This window comes from Delphinus delphis, chromosome 17 (genome assembly GCF_949987515.2).
Source record: "Delphinus delphis chromosome 17, mDelDel1.2, whole genome shotgun sequence".
In the NCBI taxonomy this organism is placed as follows: domain Eukaryota; kingdom Metazoa; phylum Chordata; class Mammalia; order Artiodactyla; family Delphinidae; genus Delphinus; species Delphinus delphis.
The window spans coordinates 29234768-29251878 of NC_082699.1; the positions used below are offsets into that span (position 1 = coordinate 29234768).

Sequence of the window (17111 nt, forward strand, 5' to 3'; positions counted from 1 at the left end):
TTTAGCTAGGCTTTGGATTTTGCCAGAAATACAAAGGTATTGATGTATTTTTATACCAGGGAGACAGGATTTGAAGGTACAAGGGAGGAATTTTGATGATTGAAGGTGGACTCTAAACTGAGTAAGGGGAGAGAGAACTTCACAAGGGGGCTGAGAGAGAGAGAGTGATAAGGTAACAGGTTCCCTGATTTGTTTAGATCCCAGTGGAGTCAAACGTTGCTGGTGTTATTACTAAGGGCAGTGAGCTGGAAAATTAGGTGTTTGGAACTGAGTTTATGCAGGATTGCAGCTAGCGCTAATCATAGTGTCTAGGGTATGGTGTTGAGAATGTTTAGCTAAGTTAGACACTAAGATCATGGAAAGGACTATAACTCCAGGGTAGTAAAAGAATCATCAGTGTAGATGTTGAAATCTTCAGAATGATGGTGGTCATGTCAAAAAACACAGCATTGAAGAGTAAAGGGGAGAAACCCGGAGACCTAAGGATGACTGCGGCAAGGAGGTTGGGGGTGGTGAGCCACGAAGGCAGTGAGGTGGCATGGGCTTGAAATTGAAAGCTGGGGCAGGTTAGGGAGGTGACATTAGTAATGAGAAGCAACACACACCCCACTCCTAGGCCTGGTGACATGAGGGAGGATAGGAGAGAAACGGCCATCCCTCTGAGAAGATTTGAAAGGAAGCAGGGTCCTCAGAAAAATGCCAGATTTGTGTTACAACAAGATGCTAAAGGATCTTCAAAGAATGAGTGGAGGATGTGGGGGATTTTGCTAATATGATGGATCATGAGCTTCAGAGGGCAAAACACAGTAGGTGGTTTTGAGAGTTTGGGGAGATGAGAGACATGGAATCAGATATCAAAGTGGACGGGCAGATCGTGGTGAGAGTCAAGGTACTGCAGGTCTGGGACTTCCTGCGTTGACTCTTGTGAATAGGAGTGAAGGCACCACGGGGTTAGTCTTGAAGATCTCTTAGGCAACTGTGAGATAAGAAAGCGGGGGTGGGGTCTTTCCAGGTGCATGCACGGTGGCCCTGAGATGCCTTCATTTCTCCATCCAGTGGGGTTAATGTAATTCGTGAAACATATTAGAAAGAGTGGGGGTTTGATAAAGCTCCATTATCATCCTCTTTTACAGTTTTTGATAGGACATGGTAAGCTAAGTGTTTGACCTCAGTTAAAGAGATGCTGTTTTAACTCTGTAAATTTGTTTTTCATACTTAGCATTTTATATAATATTTACGGTTTCATGATTTATGCTGATTACTTATTACTTTTTTTGTCTGTAAAGCCTCATGATTTCTCTGTTATCATTGTGCTCTGAATAAGAAAATTGTTACTCTGTAATTTTTTAAATAACATTTTTTGTTTTTCTTGGCAGGCACTTTTTCATGGAAAGTTCATTGATACTGGTTTCTCTTTACCCTTCTACAAGCGTATGCTAAGTAAAAAACTGACTATTAAGGATTTGGAATCTATTGATACTGAATTTTATAACTCCCTTATCTGGATAAGGTTTGAAGATTTATCTTTCAATAAGGTATTTTCTTGAAATCAGTTTTACATATTTTGTTAATTAGTGGTTGTATATATCACCCAGAGACAACAATATTGAAGAATGTGGCTTAGAAATGTACTTTTCTGTTGACATGGAGATTTTGGGAAAAGTTACTTCACATGACCTGAAGTTGGGAGGTTCCAATATCCTGGTGACGGAGGAGAATAAAGATGAATATATTGGGTAAGGTGATTACCTGATTGACCTTAATTTCTATAAGTACTAGAGCATGTTAGAACTATCTATACCCTTACCTTTATCCCTTGTTTGTGCCTCTGGGAAGATGTTCCACATTCATTCCCTCTTTCACTTAGCCTTTTTAATCATTTTTCTCTCTACTCAGTCTTCCTCTCAATTTATAAACATGCTCTGACACTGCTCAAAAATCAAATGTAGTAAAAAAAAACAACAACAAAAAACCCAGTTCCCTTGCCTCTGACATACATTTAAGTTCTTCTCAACAGTACCAGTGTTCTTGAAATAAGAGTATGTATGATGACCTTCACTTTCCCACTGCCACCCGCTGTATGCATCCTACTTTTGTCCCAATCAAAAATCAGAGAACATTGGCAGCCTCTTCATTTCTAGATGAGGAGACAGAGGTGCTCTGTTCGATAGTAACAAAACCAAGCCTGGAGCCACGCCTGCCTAAGCACTCTAATGCTCATTTCCTATTCCATCTCACTTTCCCTTTTTAACTGACTCTTAATAGTGCTCACCACAACTTCTGTTGTGAAACTGTGTTCTCTTGAATTCTGTACGATTCATACAGCATACTGATTTTCTTCACTTTCTTTTTTAATGATGGTTAAGAAGTACTCTGTGTTTTTAGCCTTTTACCTCACATACAAATTACCTGTTTTTAAATACCATCTTTATTTTCAGTTTAATGACAGAGTGGCGTTTTTCTCGAGGAGTACAAGAACAGACCAAAGCTTTCCTGGATGGTTTTAATGAGGTTGTTCCCCTTCAGTGGCTGCAGTACTTTGATGAAAAAGAATTGGAGGTTAGGATCTTTTATTATGCTATTATAGGGAATGTTAATGGGAGGAGGGACTGTTGTTACACACTTTTACAAAAGAATGTCCACAAGTTTTAAAATCATGTGGCACAATCTTCAATCCTCTCTCATTCATCCAAATGTTCAGGGGGTACTAAAATCCCAGCATTGGGTAAAGGTCTTAAGTTCTCCAACATGTGCTGATGTCATGAGCACAGAATCATCAATCAGTGCCAACTGTTAGGGCTCCTAAAGAGTGAGTGCAACCTTATTAATAATTTGGGGAACTCCTGGTTTAGTAGTGAGTTACCTCAAAGATTAGATTTCTAAGTCATGAGTTCTTAGTGGTCTTAACTGTACTTCAGAATTGTTAGAAGTACAATGTATCAGAAATGCTTTTTTTCTTTCTTTTCTTTTCTTTCCTTTTTTTTTTGTTTTGGTGATAAAATACACATAACATAAAATTTACCATCTTGAACGTTTTTAAGTGTACAGTTCAGTAATGTTACGTATATTCACAGTATTGTGCAGCCAATCTCCAGAACTTTTTCATTTTGCAAATCTGAAACTCTATACCTATTAAACAACTCCCCATTTCCTCTTCCTCCCTAGCCCCAGGCAGCTACCATTTTACTTTCTGTTTCTGAGTTTGACTAACTCTCATTACCTCATATAAGTGAAATCATACAGTATTTGTCTTATTGTGGCAGGCTTATTTCAGTTACCATAATGTCCTCATGGTTCATCCATATGGTAGCATATGTAAGAATTTCTGTCGTTTTTAAGACTGAGTAATATTCCGTTGTATGTATATACCACATTTTGTTTATCCATTCATCAGTCAATGGATCTTTGGGTTGCTTCCACCTTTTGGCTATCGTGAATAATGCTGCTATGAACATGGGTGTACAAATATCACTTTGAGACCCTGCTTTCAGTTCTTTTGGATATATACCCAGGAGTGGGATTGCTGGATCATATGGTAATTCTCTAGTTAACTTTTTGAGGAACTGCCACACTGTTTTCCATAGCGGCAGCACCATTTTACATTCCCACCAAAAGTATGTGAGGCTTCCAACTTTTCCACATCTTTGCCTATACTTGTTATTTTCTGTTTTTGTTTTTAATAATAGCCATTCTAATGGATGTGAGGTGATAGCTCACTGTGGTTTTGATTTGTATTTCCCTAATGATTAGTTATTGTGAATTCTCCAAGTCTTCTCCACATTAGATTAGAACACAGGCAGGGCGTTAGGAAGGTGCTTGCATTTCCCCCCACCTTCTTTGGGGGGCAGCCATCTTTGGTCCTCTATTAAGAAACTTGGTTTGTTCGTGTAATCAAATGTGCATATGAAATATTAGCATTTTAAATTTTATACAGTAATATCCCTACGTAGGAATTAGCCTTCTAGAAACTCTGACATGGCAAGTATATGAAAATCAGGACTCTGAGCCTGAATTACATGTAGACTCTGTAAACCTGGTTAACATCTCTTAATAGCTTGCTTACACAAATTAGCAGAAATGCATTAGTAGAATGGAAGATACTTTTTAGAGTAGTATTAATCATATTTTAAGTCACCGACTTCATTAAGAATCTGAAGAAAATTTTAAAACTTTGTATACTCAAAATGCGTATACCTAAAACATTCCATACCCCCGATTAAGAACTCCTGCTTTAGAGGCCCACTCAGTGAAGGAGGGATGTTACGGCAAGAGCCTGACATTCGAGCTGAGATGAAACTGAAACAGTAAATCGACAAGGATATTAATAGGTGCATACTTTATATCACCCTTGGCAGCATTTACAGTCTTTACATAGAGGCTTGTGAAATAGCTTGGCCATAAGATAATTTCCTTACACAGAGAAGGAGACTAAAGCCCTTATTGATTACTGATTTACCTTTAGCTCATAGTACAGAGCTGTGAGAAAATGGACATTCGTGTTGTTTTGTTTTGCTTTGCCTCGACTTTTCTCCTCTTGTTCTTTCTTTTACTCCCATTCATTGTCTCTCTTAACCATGAATAATACCACAATAAGGGATATTCACACCATTATCCAAAATAATGGTTATTCATAATCATGCCATGCCCCTTTTTATAGGTTAAAATCTGTTTTAACTTTAAGAAGATAAAACAGTCATTCTTTGTAAAAAAAAAAAAAAAGCTCTCATCACACTAGGAATAGAAGGCAACTTCCTCAGTTTGATAAAGGGCATCAACAAAAAAGATAAACCCTAACATCATTCTTAACGGTGATACCTTGAATATTTCTCATTGAGATTGGGAACAAGGCAAAGTTGTCCACTCTCACCACTTTTGTTCTACATTGTACCAGATTCCTGAGCCAATGCAGTAAGGCAAAAGTAGAAGCAAAAAGATTAAAAAGAAGTAAAACTGCCTTTATTCACAGATGATAACATGATTGTCGACTTAGAAAAATCCTAAGGGACCTACCAAAAAACTACTAGAAATAATAGTGAATTTAGTAAGACTGTAGAGTACAAGGTCAGTGATTTTAAAAATCAATTGTATGTCTTCTATATGCTAGCAGCAAACATTTAGAAATTGAAATTTCAAAGTTTCATTTACAAAGCATAAAAAAAATGAGCAAATTTAGCCAAAGGCCTGTAGGAACTCTACAGTAAAAACTTAAAACATTGCTCAGAAAAATTAAAGAAGATTTTAGTAAGTGGAGAGATATACCATGTTATGTATTGGAAGACTCAATATTGTAAATATGTCAATTTTCTCTAAATTGAGCTGTATATTCAACACAATCCCAGTTAATATCCCAGCAGAATTTTCTATAGAAACTGACAGGCTAGTTCTAAAATTACAAGGAAATGCAAAGGGTCTAGATTAACCAAAACAATTTTGAAAAGGACAAGCTTGTAGGATGTTAACTACCAGATTTCAAGACTTATTATAAAGCCATAGTAATTAAGATAGTGTGGTATTTGTGCAAGGATAGACAAAGAGATCAGTGGAACACTTAGAGAGTCCAGAAGTAGACCCATATGTATATTGTCAATTGGCTTTCATCAGAAGCAATATAGTTTGATGGAGAAAGGGGAAGTCTTTTAAACAAGTGATGCTGGATCAACTTGATATTCATATGGAAGAAAATCTTAACCCCTACTTCAGCTCATAAACAAAGATTAATTTAAAATAAATCATAAACATAAATATGAAAGTGAAAAAGAAAACATAGAAAAATCTTAGTGTGGACAGAAGTGTCTTAGGAAGAACACAGTAAAGCAGTAGACCACACACACCCACAAAGGATGTTGGACTTCATCAAAACTAAAAACTTCCTTTCAAAAGATGCTGTTAAGTAAATGAAAAGGCAACCTACATGCGGCGAGCCGTTTCTGACCGGCAGAATAACGAGCCGCCACACGCAAGATTCTTCTCGTATCACACTTTATTGGAGCACAGCTTGGTTGAAGAAAGATGGAAGGAAGACCCCGCAATCCTATAGCAGTCTGCTTATATAGGGATTAAGAACATGTGTCGCTCTGTGATTGGCTTTCGCCGATGGTGCGATTTGTGAGCCAGCATCGGATAGGTCGCTACTTTAAAACCTCATTAGTATACTTAGCGCAAGCGCAGTGGCCACAGGAAGGATGACTCAACTTATTTCAGCTTCCTGCCGCGTAGCAGTTAGCTGACCGCGCCCTACATCTCCCCCTTTTTTATTTATTAGAACACCAAGCAGAATGTAGCCCGTACAAGTGTTCACCTCATGATGTGCTCACTGTTCGAGGGCAGTTTTCCGTTGGCATGTTTGAGACACCTTCCTGCGTGCAATGCCAACAAGGGCTGCAGGGTGCAAAGGCTGACTCAGAATAATGGCTGATTCCCTATAGAGGTGCAATGGCAACAAGGCCTCTCTGTGCAAGGGCAATCAGGACAATGGCTGACTCCCTATAGAGGTGCGATGGCGACAAGGCCTCTCTGTGCAAGGGCAATCAGGACAATGAATGACTCCCTATAGAGGTGCAATGGCAACAAGGCCTCTCTGTGCAAGGGCTATCATTTCGAATTATTCAGGGCGGAGAGCCAGGCTGCGGGAGAATCTCCTTCATTAATAGCCAGAAGTGCCTGAGTGAGCAGGACCCTATCTCGATGTGCCCTAATGCGCACACGACAGACCAACCAGAGACACAGCATAATCCCAAATACACAGCAGACTCCAAAGATTCCTACCCCCACCCACTCCCCAAAGAAGGAAAAGGCAGAAGAGAGCCAAGAGGCAAAATCTCCAAAGGCAACGGGCTCCAGCCCGGCAGCACTCAGTTGCACAATCTGAATAATCCTTTGTGGAATTCCAACTAATACAAAGACTTCGATTAAGAATCATCAGGAACATCCAGCTCAGCATCTTCTCTGAAGTTTTCTTCAACAATTCTCGTCAGTCTTGATGGCACCCAGATCGGATCTTGATCCGACGGTTACCACTCCGTGTGTCGAGTTCTGAATCGGTCCTCCATGCAGGGCGCGAAGTTCCCGGGTTTCGGCACCACTTGCGGCGGGCCGCTTCCGACCAGCAGAATAACGAGCCGCCACACGCAAGATTCTTCTCGTATCACACTTTATTGGAGCACAGCTTGGTTGAAGAAAGATGGAAGGAAGACCCCGCAATCCTATAGCAGTCTGCTTATATAGGGATTAAGAACATGTGTCGCTCTGTGATTGGCTTTCGCCGATGGTGCGATTTGTGAGCCAGCATCGGATAGGTCGCTACTTTAAAACCTCATTAGTATACTTAGCGCAAGCGCAGTGGCCACAGGAAGGATGACTCAACTTATTTCAGCTTCCTGCCGCGTAGCAGTTAGCTGACCGCGCCCTACACCTACACACTGAGAGAAACTCTTGAGACAAAGGTCTTGTATCCAGAATATATTAAAAACTTGTAACTCAGTAAAAAGACAATTTTTTAAAAGTAAGTAAAGACTCACTTTACAAAAAGAAGCTATGTACTTTTTTTCTTTTTTAAATAAATTTATTTTATTTATTTTTGGCTGTGTTGGGTCTTCGTTGCTGCGTGCGGGCTTTCTCTAGTTGCGGCGAGCAGGAGCTACTCTTCGTTGCGGTGCGCAGGCTTCTTATTGCAGTGGTTTCTCTTGTTGTGGAACACGGGCTCTAGGCGCGCAGGCTTCAGTAGTTGTGGCTCGCAGGCTCTAGAGTGCAGGCTCAGGAGCTGTGGTGCATGGGTTTAGTTGCTCCGTGGCACATGGGATCTTCCCAGACTAGAGCTTGAACCCATGTCCCTTGCATTGGCAGGCGGATTCTTAACCACTGCACCACCAGGGAAGCCCAAGAAGCTATACTGATGGCACGTAAACATTCGATGCTCAGTAGTCATTGGGGAATTGCAAATTCAAACTAAATGAATTACCACTTTGGGATACTGTTGGTAGTTTCGTACAGTGTTAAATATACATCAGCCTTATGCCCTAGTAGTTCCACTAGTAGGTGTTTATTCATGTGGAAATGAAGTATATTTTCACACAAAGACTTTTCCATAAGTGTTTGTCACAACTTTATTCATCAAAATCAAAAATTTGAAGTAACCTAAATGTCCATCAACAAGGGAGAGGATAAATAAATTGTTGTATATTTATATAAGGAAATACCACTCAGCAATATGAAAGAAGTACTGGTACCCACAACAACATGGATGAATCTCATAAACATTGTGCTAAGCGGGAAAAGAAAACAGAAGAGAGAGGGGATATGTGTAGTATTGTCTCATATTCTCAAAAATCTAGTCTATGGTGAAATCGTTGATCACCTAGAGCCAAAGATAAGGATGGTGGTTTTAACTGCGACAAGGGACACGATGGAAATATTCTACCTATTGATTATGGTAGTGGTTACACCGGTGTATACATCTGTCAAAGCATCTAACTCTGTACTTAAAATATGCACATTTTATTGTATGTAAATTATAGATCATAGTTAACTTATGAGAAATAAAGTATTATACTTTTTTATCTTATTATGCCAAAAATAGTTTTCATCCCATATATAATAAACTGGAGTTAATTTGAAAATGTCACGTATGTAGAATATTTTATTCCCAAAGCCTGGATAGATGAATAACAAGAGGTTAGTATATTTTTAATTTTAAATAGATAAGGTAGCATAGATTTAAAAAAAAGAAGAACTAGAAATTTATTTGTAATCTGTATGTCTAATTTGGGATATATTTATAGTAAAAGAGATTGTTCTGGCACACAGCTGTTTTTCTTGATGAATAGTTACTTTAAATGTTTTCAGTTTAAGTTCAGTAAACATGGGTAAGATAAAGTGCCATAGAATTCTGCATGTTAAATTGCCACAGATTTTGTTGGATTTGCTTACTGTGACCTTTATTTGATGTACACATAGCTGTTTACATAATTATGCATGTGCATAGCTGGGCATTAGCAGATTTCAGTCATATGGTTACTCTCTTCACTAAATCTTTACTGTGACCTGATACTGTGCTCCTTTCCCAGGTCATGTTGTGTGGCATGCAGGAGGTTGACTTAGCAGATTGGCAGAGAAACACGGTGTATCGACATTATACCAGAAACAGCAAGCAGATCATCTGGTTTTGGCAGGTATTTGCTTTTATCTTTTTGAATCAAAGTACTCAAAGAAAATGTTTTCTAATGAAATGGGGGTTTGAAAACAGTTCACTTTTAAAGTTGAGACTGCTTTTAGACATGGTATTTAGTCTTTGAATTTTAAGTCGGAAGTGCATAGTGTGAATACTTGTTAAAGGATTTTCCATTGCTTTTTTCCTAAATGAAAGAATAAATGACTATCTTCTTTAAATAATAGCTTAATGGTAATAGTTGTAGGTATAACTTTTTTTTCTAGTAGTATGAAAGTATTCTATAAATTCCACTTAATTCTAGAAGTAAATGAGGAAGTATGTTTTTAATGAGAAAGTCAATGCAGATACTTAATTCCTCTAAAGGTGATAATATGCCAGGGAGTTAGAACAATCTAGAGGATAATGTCCAGGAATGACTTTTCTTTCCTCTCTCTCCTTTCTCTCTCTCTCTCTCTCTCACACACACTCTTTCTCTCTCTTTCCCTCTCCTTTCTTTTGTTTGTGTGTTGTTTGAAATTTAAAATCTCTAGGCCAGGGATATTATCCACATAAATTTACTAATTGAGACTCATTTGAGCAGCTTAGTAACTGAACATCTGGTTGTACTTGTGCTTAACTGTTTCACTTTCAGGTGAAAAGCCTGGGTTTTTCTGTTACTATAGAAAGATTTTCCAAAGGTTGCATCTTTTCATAAGGATATGTCATATGTTTATTGCTCCATACTTTAAAGAAGTGTGGACACTTCTAGAAATTTATCCTATGGATACACTTCACATATGCAAAATGGCTCATACCAGAGTATTTATTGCTACATTATTGGTACACTAGTGAAGACTTGAGACACCTAAATGTCCGTCAGGGGGAACTGAGTAAATAAATTGTAATATATCCATTATGTAATTCTGTACCTTGTCATCATTCTTTTTCTTAATGCAAATTAACAAAAATATTGGAGGATAATATTTTTCAATACAATATTAAGGGGAAAAAGGTGTGTATATTATTTGGTTAAAAGGAAAATATATATTCTGTATAGACAGAGTGTCTGCTAGTGTATGAATACAGCATCTGTAAAGGTAGAGGGCACGGGAGCAGCAGTTGCAGAGAGCTGACATTGAAGCAGAGGTGCATGTGTGGGCTGCTCTTCCTGCTGTGCCCTTCTACTGCCTTTGAGTTCCACACTATGTGCATGTATTATCTATTGTAAAAAAAAAATAAAGAAATAAACAAAAAGGTAAGAATAACTCTATTTTCAAGCCTGAAACATCAGAATTGCATCACATACAGAATGTGTGCAGGTATCTGTAATCTTCCCTTTTAGGCTTATTACCAGCTTCTTACTCCTTTTGTTCCCTGACTTTCCCTTTGGACTTTGTATTTATATACTCGAGGAGCTTAAGCCTTGAGTTATGTAAATCCAAATGAATAGTTGTGTTTTCTGAATTGGGTTTGTTTCGGGGACAGTGGTGAGGTTTATGCCAGACCTGGTAATAAGCTGTATTTCTTTGTCTTGATGAAATATGTTGCCTCAGCACAATTCTGTGCAGAAACATTTTTGGTCATAATTAGCACAACATTTTGTCCTATTGTTACCTAAAGTTTAGTCCCTGTTTTTAAGATACATTTCTACTCTCAGACTGTTCCCTAAGTTCCTTGCCTTCGGTTGTAAGATACTCAGACCAATTCAGATCAGTATTTCACATTACCCATTTATGTCCACTTTGAAAAGAGATAGTCTGTGAACTAGATATATTTTTAGAAGAATGCATACTTTAGATTTTCAAGTATGAAGAAGAGAGTTGGGAAAATGATGTTTAGTGGAAGAAAATACCACAAACTATTGAAAGTGGCAGTTGGGAAGTATTTGTTCATCTTTGGTAGCTTACAGCGGAGAAGGGTAGGTGGCTCGGGTCAGGATAACAGTGGTTTAGAGCTCAGCCAGACCTGAGTTCAAATGTTAGTTCTGCCACTTATTAGCAGTTTGAGAAGGACAAATTATTTCACCTCTCCAGGCCTCCATTTTCTTATATGTATACTGCGGACGCTAATGATAGTAACTATCTCATAATATTGTCGTAAGGGCCAAATACACAAAAAGCATATGGCACAGCACATGGCAGGAGGCCTCAACAGGTGACAGCTGTAATAGTGTAGCCCAGCCACAACATCTGCCCTGGTCAGCGGTCTGACCGTGGACAAATGACAACCTTTCTAGGCCTCCATTTCCTCTCTGTAAGATGGATATAATAATAACAATAGTGGCCAACCTATGGTGTGATTGTGAGGATTAACTGAAGTAAGATTGATAGTGTACCGAGCATAGTGCCTAGCCTGAATAAATGATGAATGCTGCAGCCACTTACCACATATATTTTAAAACTAGTTTGTGTTACATTTCTTCTCCTTCAAGTTAAATTCTTAAGTTTCCAGAAGAAATTTAAGAATAATTTAAGGCTCTGCTATTTTCACTATTGAAGATAATCTAGTATTTATTTTATATTAAAGTAAATTTGATTTTGTTACACAGTTTGTGAAAGAGACAGACAATGAAGTAAGAATGCGACTACTGCAGTTTGTCACTGGAACCTGCCGTTTACCTCTAGGAGGATTTGCTGAGCTCATGGGTAAATGCAGTTTCTCTGTAGATAATTTTGGGATAATAATGGCGTTTAGACATACAACAGACTTGAACCTAAGGATTCTTCTTCTGTGCTTTATGTAGGGCATCTACCAGAAGAAAGACAAATTAATGGTTAATATCGAATACACTTGTAACACAAAAATGAAAGTCTGCTCACAAAGCCTGGTTGGCCATTGCTTTGTGAAGGGAGCAAGATGCTGTAGAAATACTTATCTTTCCACTTTGTAATTCTTATTGCTGGATCTTTGCAGCAATAAGAAGTTTCTCTAGGCAGAAGTAACTTACATTGTAGTTTATTCTGTATCATTCAGGTTGACTATGTGACATGTTCTATTATTTGACTAGTTACCAAAAAGTGTAAAGGACCAGATAAATTTTGTCTTATTTTCCTGATTTAGGAAGTAATGGGCCTCAAAAATTTTGCATTGAAAAAGTCGGCAAAGATACCTGGTTACCAAGAAGCCACACATGGTAAGTTCAAGAATCTTAAATAGGAAGGTGAAAGCCAGAGTCTTTTTTTTTTTAATGTAAGACCCAGTATAATTTCTTATTCATTAAAGTAGTCAGAATTTCAATTTTGAGAACAGGCTGATTAACATAGTATTCTATAACTAAACACATTAGAATGATTGGTTAATATAAATACTTGAGAAATGTATCCATTGATTCAACAAATATTTAGCATACCCACTATGTACAGAATGAGATTGAAGTGCTCTCTGCCTTTTATGAAGTTTGCGCTCAATTGGGGATGGGGACACAAAAGACACACAGGTAAACAACTCTTTGCAAATGCTAGGAGTCCTTCAAAGGAAACCAAGAGAACAACTAGAGGGGACCCTCCTTTGGATTGGGTGGTCAAGGAGGTTTCTTGGAAACTGTGATGTTTAAGTTGAGTTTGATAAATAGCATGCTGTGGGAAGAAACAGGGGAAGTGCACTCTTTGTACAGGGTCGTTTTTCAAGGAAATGAAAGATGCCTTGGTGTGAATGGAACTTAATGAATCGGGGAGGGGATAAAAGAATTTGGAAATGTAGGCAGGGGCTAAATTATGGTGGAGCCTTATCGGCTATTATAAGGAATTTGTTTCTAAGAACAATTAGAAGGCTTTGAAGAGTTTTAAATAGCAGATAATGAGATCCAAGAAAAATCAGTCTGGCAACAGAGGAGAGAGGGAATTGGATGAGTGAGTGCGGGGAGATTAGTTATAGAACTCTTATAGTCATCCAGGCAAAAGATGGTGATGGCTTAAATGTACGTGGTTCTTTCAGGAGATCAAAACTATTTTCACACTAAGTCATTTTTGCCTTTTTATTGTTTTGACATTTGCACTTGTGGTACCAAAGTAATGGTGGGTCAACTGCTGGTGACTTAGCACAAGTCAAGGCAGTGGCACAAAACTGCTATCTCTGCATTTTTCAACACCACACATTTGAAGTTTAAAGCAAAAAAAAAGCCAGGCTTATTGAAGGTTGTTCTTTATGAAGTATTAAAAGCTATTAACTTTATTAAATCTTGTTGCTTGAAGTATGTATGTAGCTTTTTTAACATTCTGTATGACAAAATGGGAAGTCTGCATAAAGCACTTTGGTGGCTGTCTTGAGGGGAAGCTTTTAGGCAGTTGTTGAGTTGTAAGCTGAACAGCTTGCTTTCTTTTTGGAACACTTTTTCTACTTGAAAACATGACAGACAAACTGTTTATTCAGACTTTTTTCCTTGAGAATTAATGAAGTAAAACTTGTCACCTTAAGGAAAACCACTAACAGCATTTGTTGGTGATGATAAAATTGAGGTTTCATGCAAAAATCAGAATTTTGCAAAACCTGTATGTACCATCTTGAGCTTGACAGCTTCCCAAGACTTTTTTTAATATTTGAAAATTCTTTATAACTTGGTGAACCAGTATTTCCAAATGACCAATGCATGATGTTACAAACTCATGCATGGGTAAAACATGCATTCAAAGTGTAAAATAAACCAATGGATTTCATATAACAGAGTACAAAAAGTTATTTGATATGGTTTCAAAACCCATATTAGGCATAACCTTGTCAAATTTAGTATGCTATCAAAGAATAATATCCACAATTATCTGAAAAAAATGACTTGAGTACATCTCTGTTTTCTAACTGCATGTCTGTATGGGGACAGTTTTCATATGCTTAATCTAAAACAATATAGTCCCACAGAATAAATGCCCACATAGGTATCAGAATCCAGATGTCTTCTATTAAAATAGCCAGATATTAAAATGATTTGCAAAAATATGAAACAAGGTCACTCTTTTCACTGCTTTTTTGAAAATAGTCTTTTTTTTCATAAAAATTTTACTTTTATTTCAAAGTAAATTACTTTTAAAATTTGCTTTAACTTATAATATGGTAAATATCAACAGCTATAATTCACATAAACAAAAGCTCTTTGGGTTTCTCAGTATTTTTAGATGTGAAAAGGGATCCTGTGACCAAAAACATTTGAGAACACCAGGTTAGATTAAATTGGTGAATCCAATAGAGGAGAGATTGTTGAGGCAGGGACAGAGAGTTCATAACCAAAGAAGAAAATTCTTTAAGAAAGATGAAAAGAATTGGGATCTTGAGTGTGAGTTAAGGAATTCGCCTTTTATAAAAACAAGAACATTTCCTCTGTTGTAACAGAAGAGGAAGGAAAGTTGGATGTAAACTATAGATAGATTTGAGATTTTGTGAAAGAATAGAGTTTAATCCACCGTTGGTTTGTTTTCTCAGAGTATAAGGTTGAGGTCACTGGCTAACAGTGAAGAAAGGAAAGACTTGAGGAGAAAGAAAGGAGAGCTGTCATAGAGTAGAAATATGGCTGAGAATGCTGGATAACATTAGATTGTCCACTTGGATCTACTAGTTCATCTAAAGTGACAATAATCTACCTAAGCTGTCAGATTTTCCCTGCAGTAATTTTCAACTGTTAAGGTACAAGGAATGAGAAAGTAGAAGGTTGTATTCATTCAGGGTTTGAGTTTGAGTAAGTTCAAAAAGGAGAGAGAGGGTTTTAAAATATTTGCAAGGTAGTGATTATAATGATGGACCATGACCTCTAAAGTAATTATAATGATGGGCTGTGGCTTAAGTAAAAAGTGAAGATAGGAAGAGTCTGAGGACAAGATAGGATGGTGAGAAAGGTTGGCATTTTAATTGAAATAAGTTGGGAAAGACAGATAATCAGAGAATAGAGTGTTTTAATTAGTAACTTCCTTTACTGGTGATGACAAGGTTCAAGGTATGATACTGAAGTAGAGGAACAGGTCACTGAGGAAGGGCAAGAATTGAGAGGCTGTGGCATTGCATGTCACCCATGTGAATGAGAGGACTATGAAGAAGGTGCCAGAGATTTCACTGAGTGAAGGAACATGGTCAGCAGGTGATAGCAAAAAGTGCAGAAAGAAGGCTGCATAGCCAGACTGTGTTTGCCTCAGAGGAGGAAAGTTTGTTTACTGGCTGCAGAGGAAACAGAATATTTCAGACTAGCTGGATTTCAGTTAAGGCAAGAGAGGAGTTGTTAAGACTATAGAAGCCTGCAAATCATAAAATATAAGTCCAAAAGAATGGATTGGAAAGGTCTGACACAGGTGGGGATTTAATTCAGATCAGGGGAAATATGGTTGATCAGTATTGGGATGAGAATTTAGATGAAAATAGATGACCCAGAAAGACTTGAGTCTTCGGTAGTGACTGAGGTAAGCAGTGCCATAATCTATGGTGGAAGCATTCCTGATTATTCTCAGATTGGGTCCTACTGCTTTCATCCCCAGTGCTTTGCTTAGTGAGGTGGCAGCTTTCAGGGCAGGGGTGCTGCAGGCTATATACAGTGTATAGCAAGCCAATAGAGTACTGTTCCCTTAGAGTCCATGAGAAAAGTATTGATGTCTTCCCTTTTTATATATAAGAAAATAGAAGTAGCAAACTTTACTCAAAGCTGAAACTAAAACAAAAGCTAAAATAAAACTTAAAATAGTATTCTGATATTCACATAGTAAGTACTCAATAAAAGATGAATAGATTTTAGTATGTCTTTGTCCTTTTGTAAGCCAGCACAAAACATAATGGCTGATGTCTTAAAACAGAACCCTGTTTTGGATGTTTTAAAGTAATACATTTTCTTATGTGGTTCAACTCAACATTTACGAAATGTCTACTGTATACAGAATGGATCTGTGTTAGGAGAGTAGAGATGACTCTGCCCTTGTGGGTTTTGGAATCTAATGGAAAAAAAACAGTCAGTCATAATACAGAGTAAAGTAAATGCTAAAACAGAAGTAAAAAAAGCTTATGTATTACAAATGCCAACTCTCTACATATATTCACCTTCCATATTATATTCATGGATAAACATGACCATAGTTTGTGTATAATGTTTTAATTTTCACCAAATCCAAGAATTTACAGCATTTGCTAGGTCCTCACATGTGAAAAATAAAATTTTTACTTCGTCCTTCTGAAAAAAAAAAAAAAAGCTTATGGAGAGGGGAATTATTAAGTCTGTATAACATGTTCAAGGAGAATTCTTGGAGGAAGTTGTAGCATTTGGACTGATTCTTAATAATATTTTTATAGGCAGAAAAGGGTATTCCAGAACATAGGAGAGCCATAAGAGCATGGTCATAGAACAGAAAAGTGTGTGGTTTGCTTGGAGAACATTAAATAAGTTGATAGGGGCTATACCAAACAGCATAGGCTTCCTTGCCCACTTCCCCATCCTTAGTCATTAGAAGCAGCAGAGGTTTTTTAAACCATCATGTCTTTTTAAGAAAGTACCCCTGGCAATGATATAAGGCTATATAGGTTGTGAAGAAGTTAAAAAAAAAAAAAGGATGCAAGATCAGTAGGCAGGAAATACTGATGGTCTAGATAAAAGATGATGGGGAAGTATATATAGGAGAATATAGTAGCAATAGAAATGATCAGGAGGGAAAAGATGGGGGATATTTAGTAAATAGAATGACAATTTGACAGAGGCAGGTGACTGGTTAGTATAGGGCTCTATTGAAAAATTTTTTCCTGACCTCAGCTCAGAATCAGACTGTACCTTGAGGCATAGTTTAAAGGTGGGGGTGGGGAGGGGGCACACAATGGGAAGATATATAGTCCTCTTAACTGTTACTGTTAAATTAACAACTTTTCAAACAGAATAACATGGTCTGAGAAGAATACCATTTTAATTGGCTGCCTTGTTTCGAAAGGCTCTTTCTTGATTTACAGGTTTCCTGACTCTTATAAGGGCAGATAACTGGTAGGAGTAGTAGAAGGGAACTGGATAATCTATAGAAAC

At 37.6% G+C, this 17111-nt stretch overlaps 1 protein-coding gene across 3 annotated transcripts in view; it reads left to right on the forward strand.

Moving 5' to 3' along the window:
* The window catches only part of WWP1 (WW domain containing E3 ubiquitin protein ligase 1), a 121534-nt gene that overhangs the window by 97058 nt on the left and 7365 nt on the right, over positions 1 to 17111 (forward strand). For all 3 annotated transcript variants that reach the window (XM_059994847.1, XM_059994846.1, XM_059994848.1), the window contains 6 exons: positions 1377 to 1510; positions 1596 to 1736; positions 2439 to 2559; positions 9063 to 9167; positions 11694 to 11790; positions 12206 to 12278. In XM_059994847.1, the coding sequence (XP_059850830.1) occupies positions 1377 to 1510; positions 1596 to 1736; positions 2439 to 2559; positions 9063 to 9167; positions 11694 to 11790; positions 12206 to 12278 (671 nt within the window). The remainder of the gene's footprint in view (positions 1 to 1376; positions 1511 to 1595; positions 1737 to 2438; positions 2560 to 9062; positions 9168 to 11693; positions 11791 to 12205; positions 12279 to 17111) is intronic.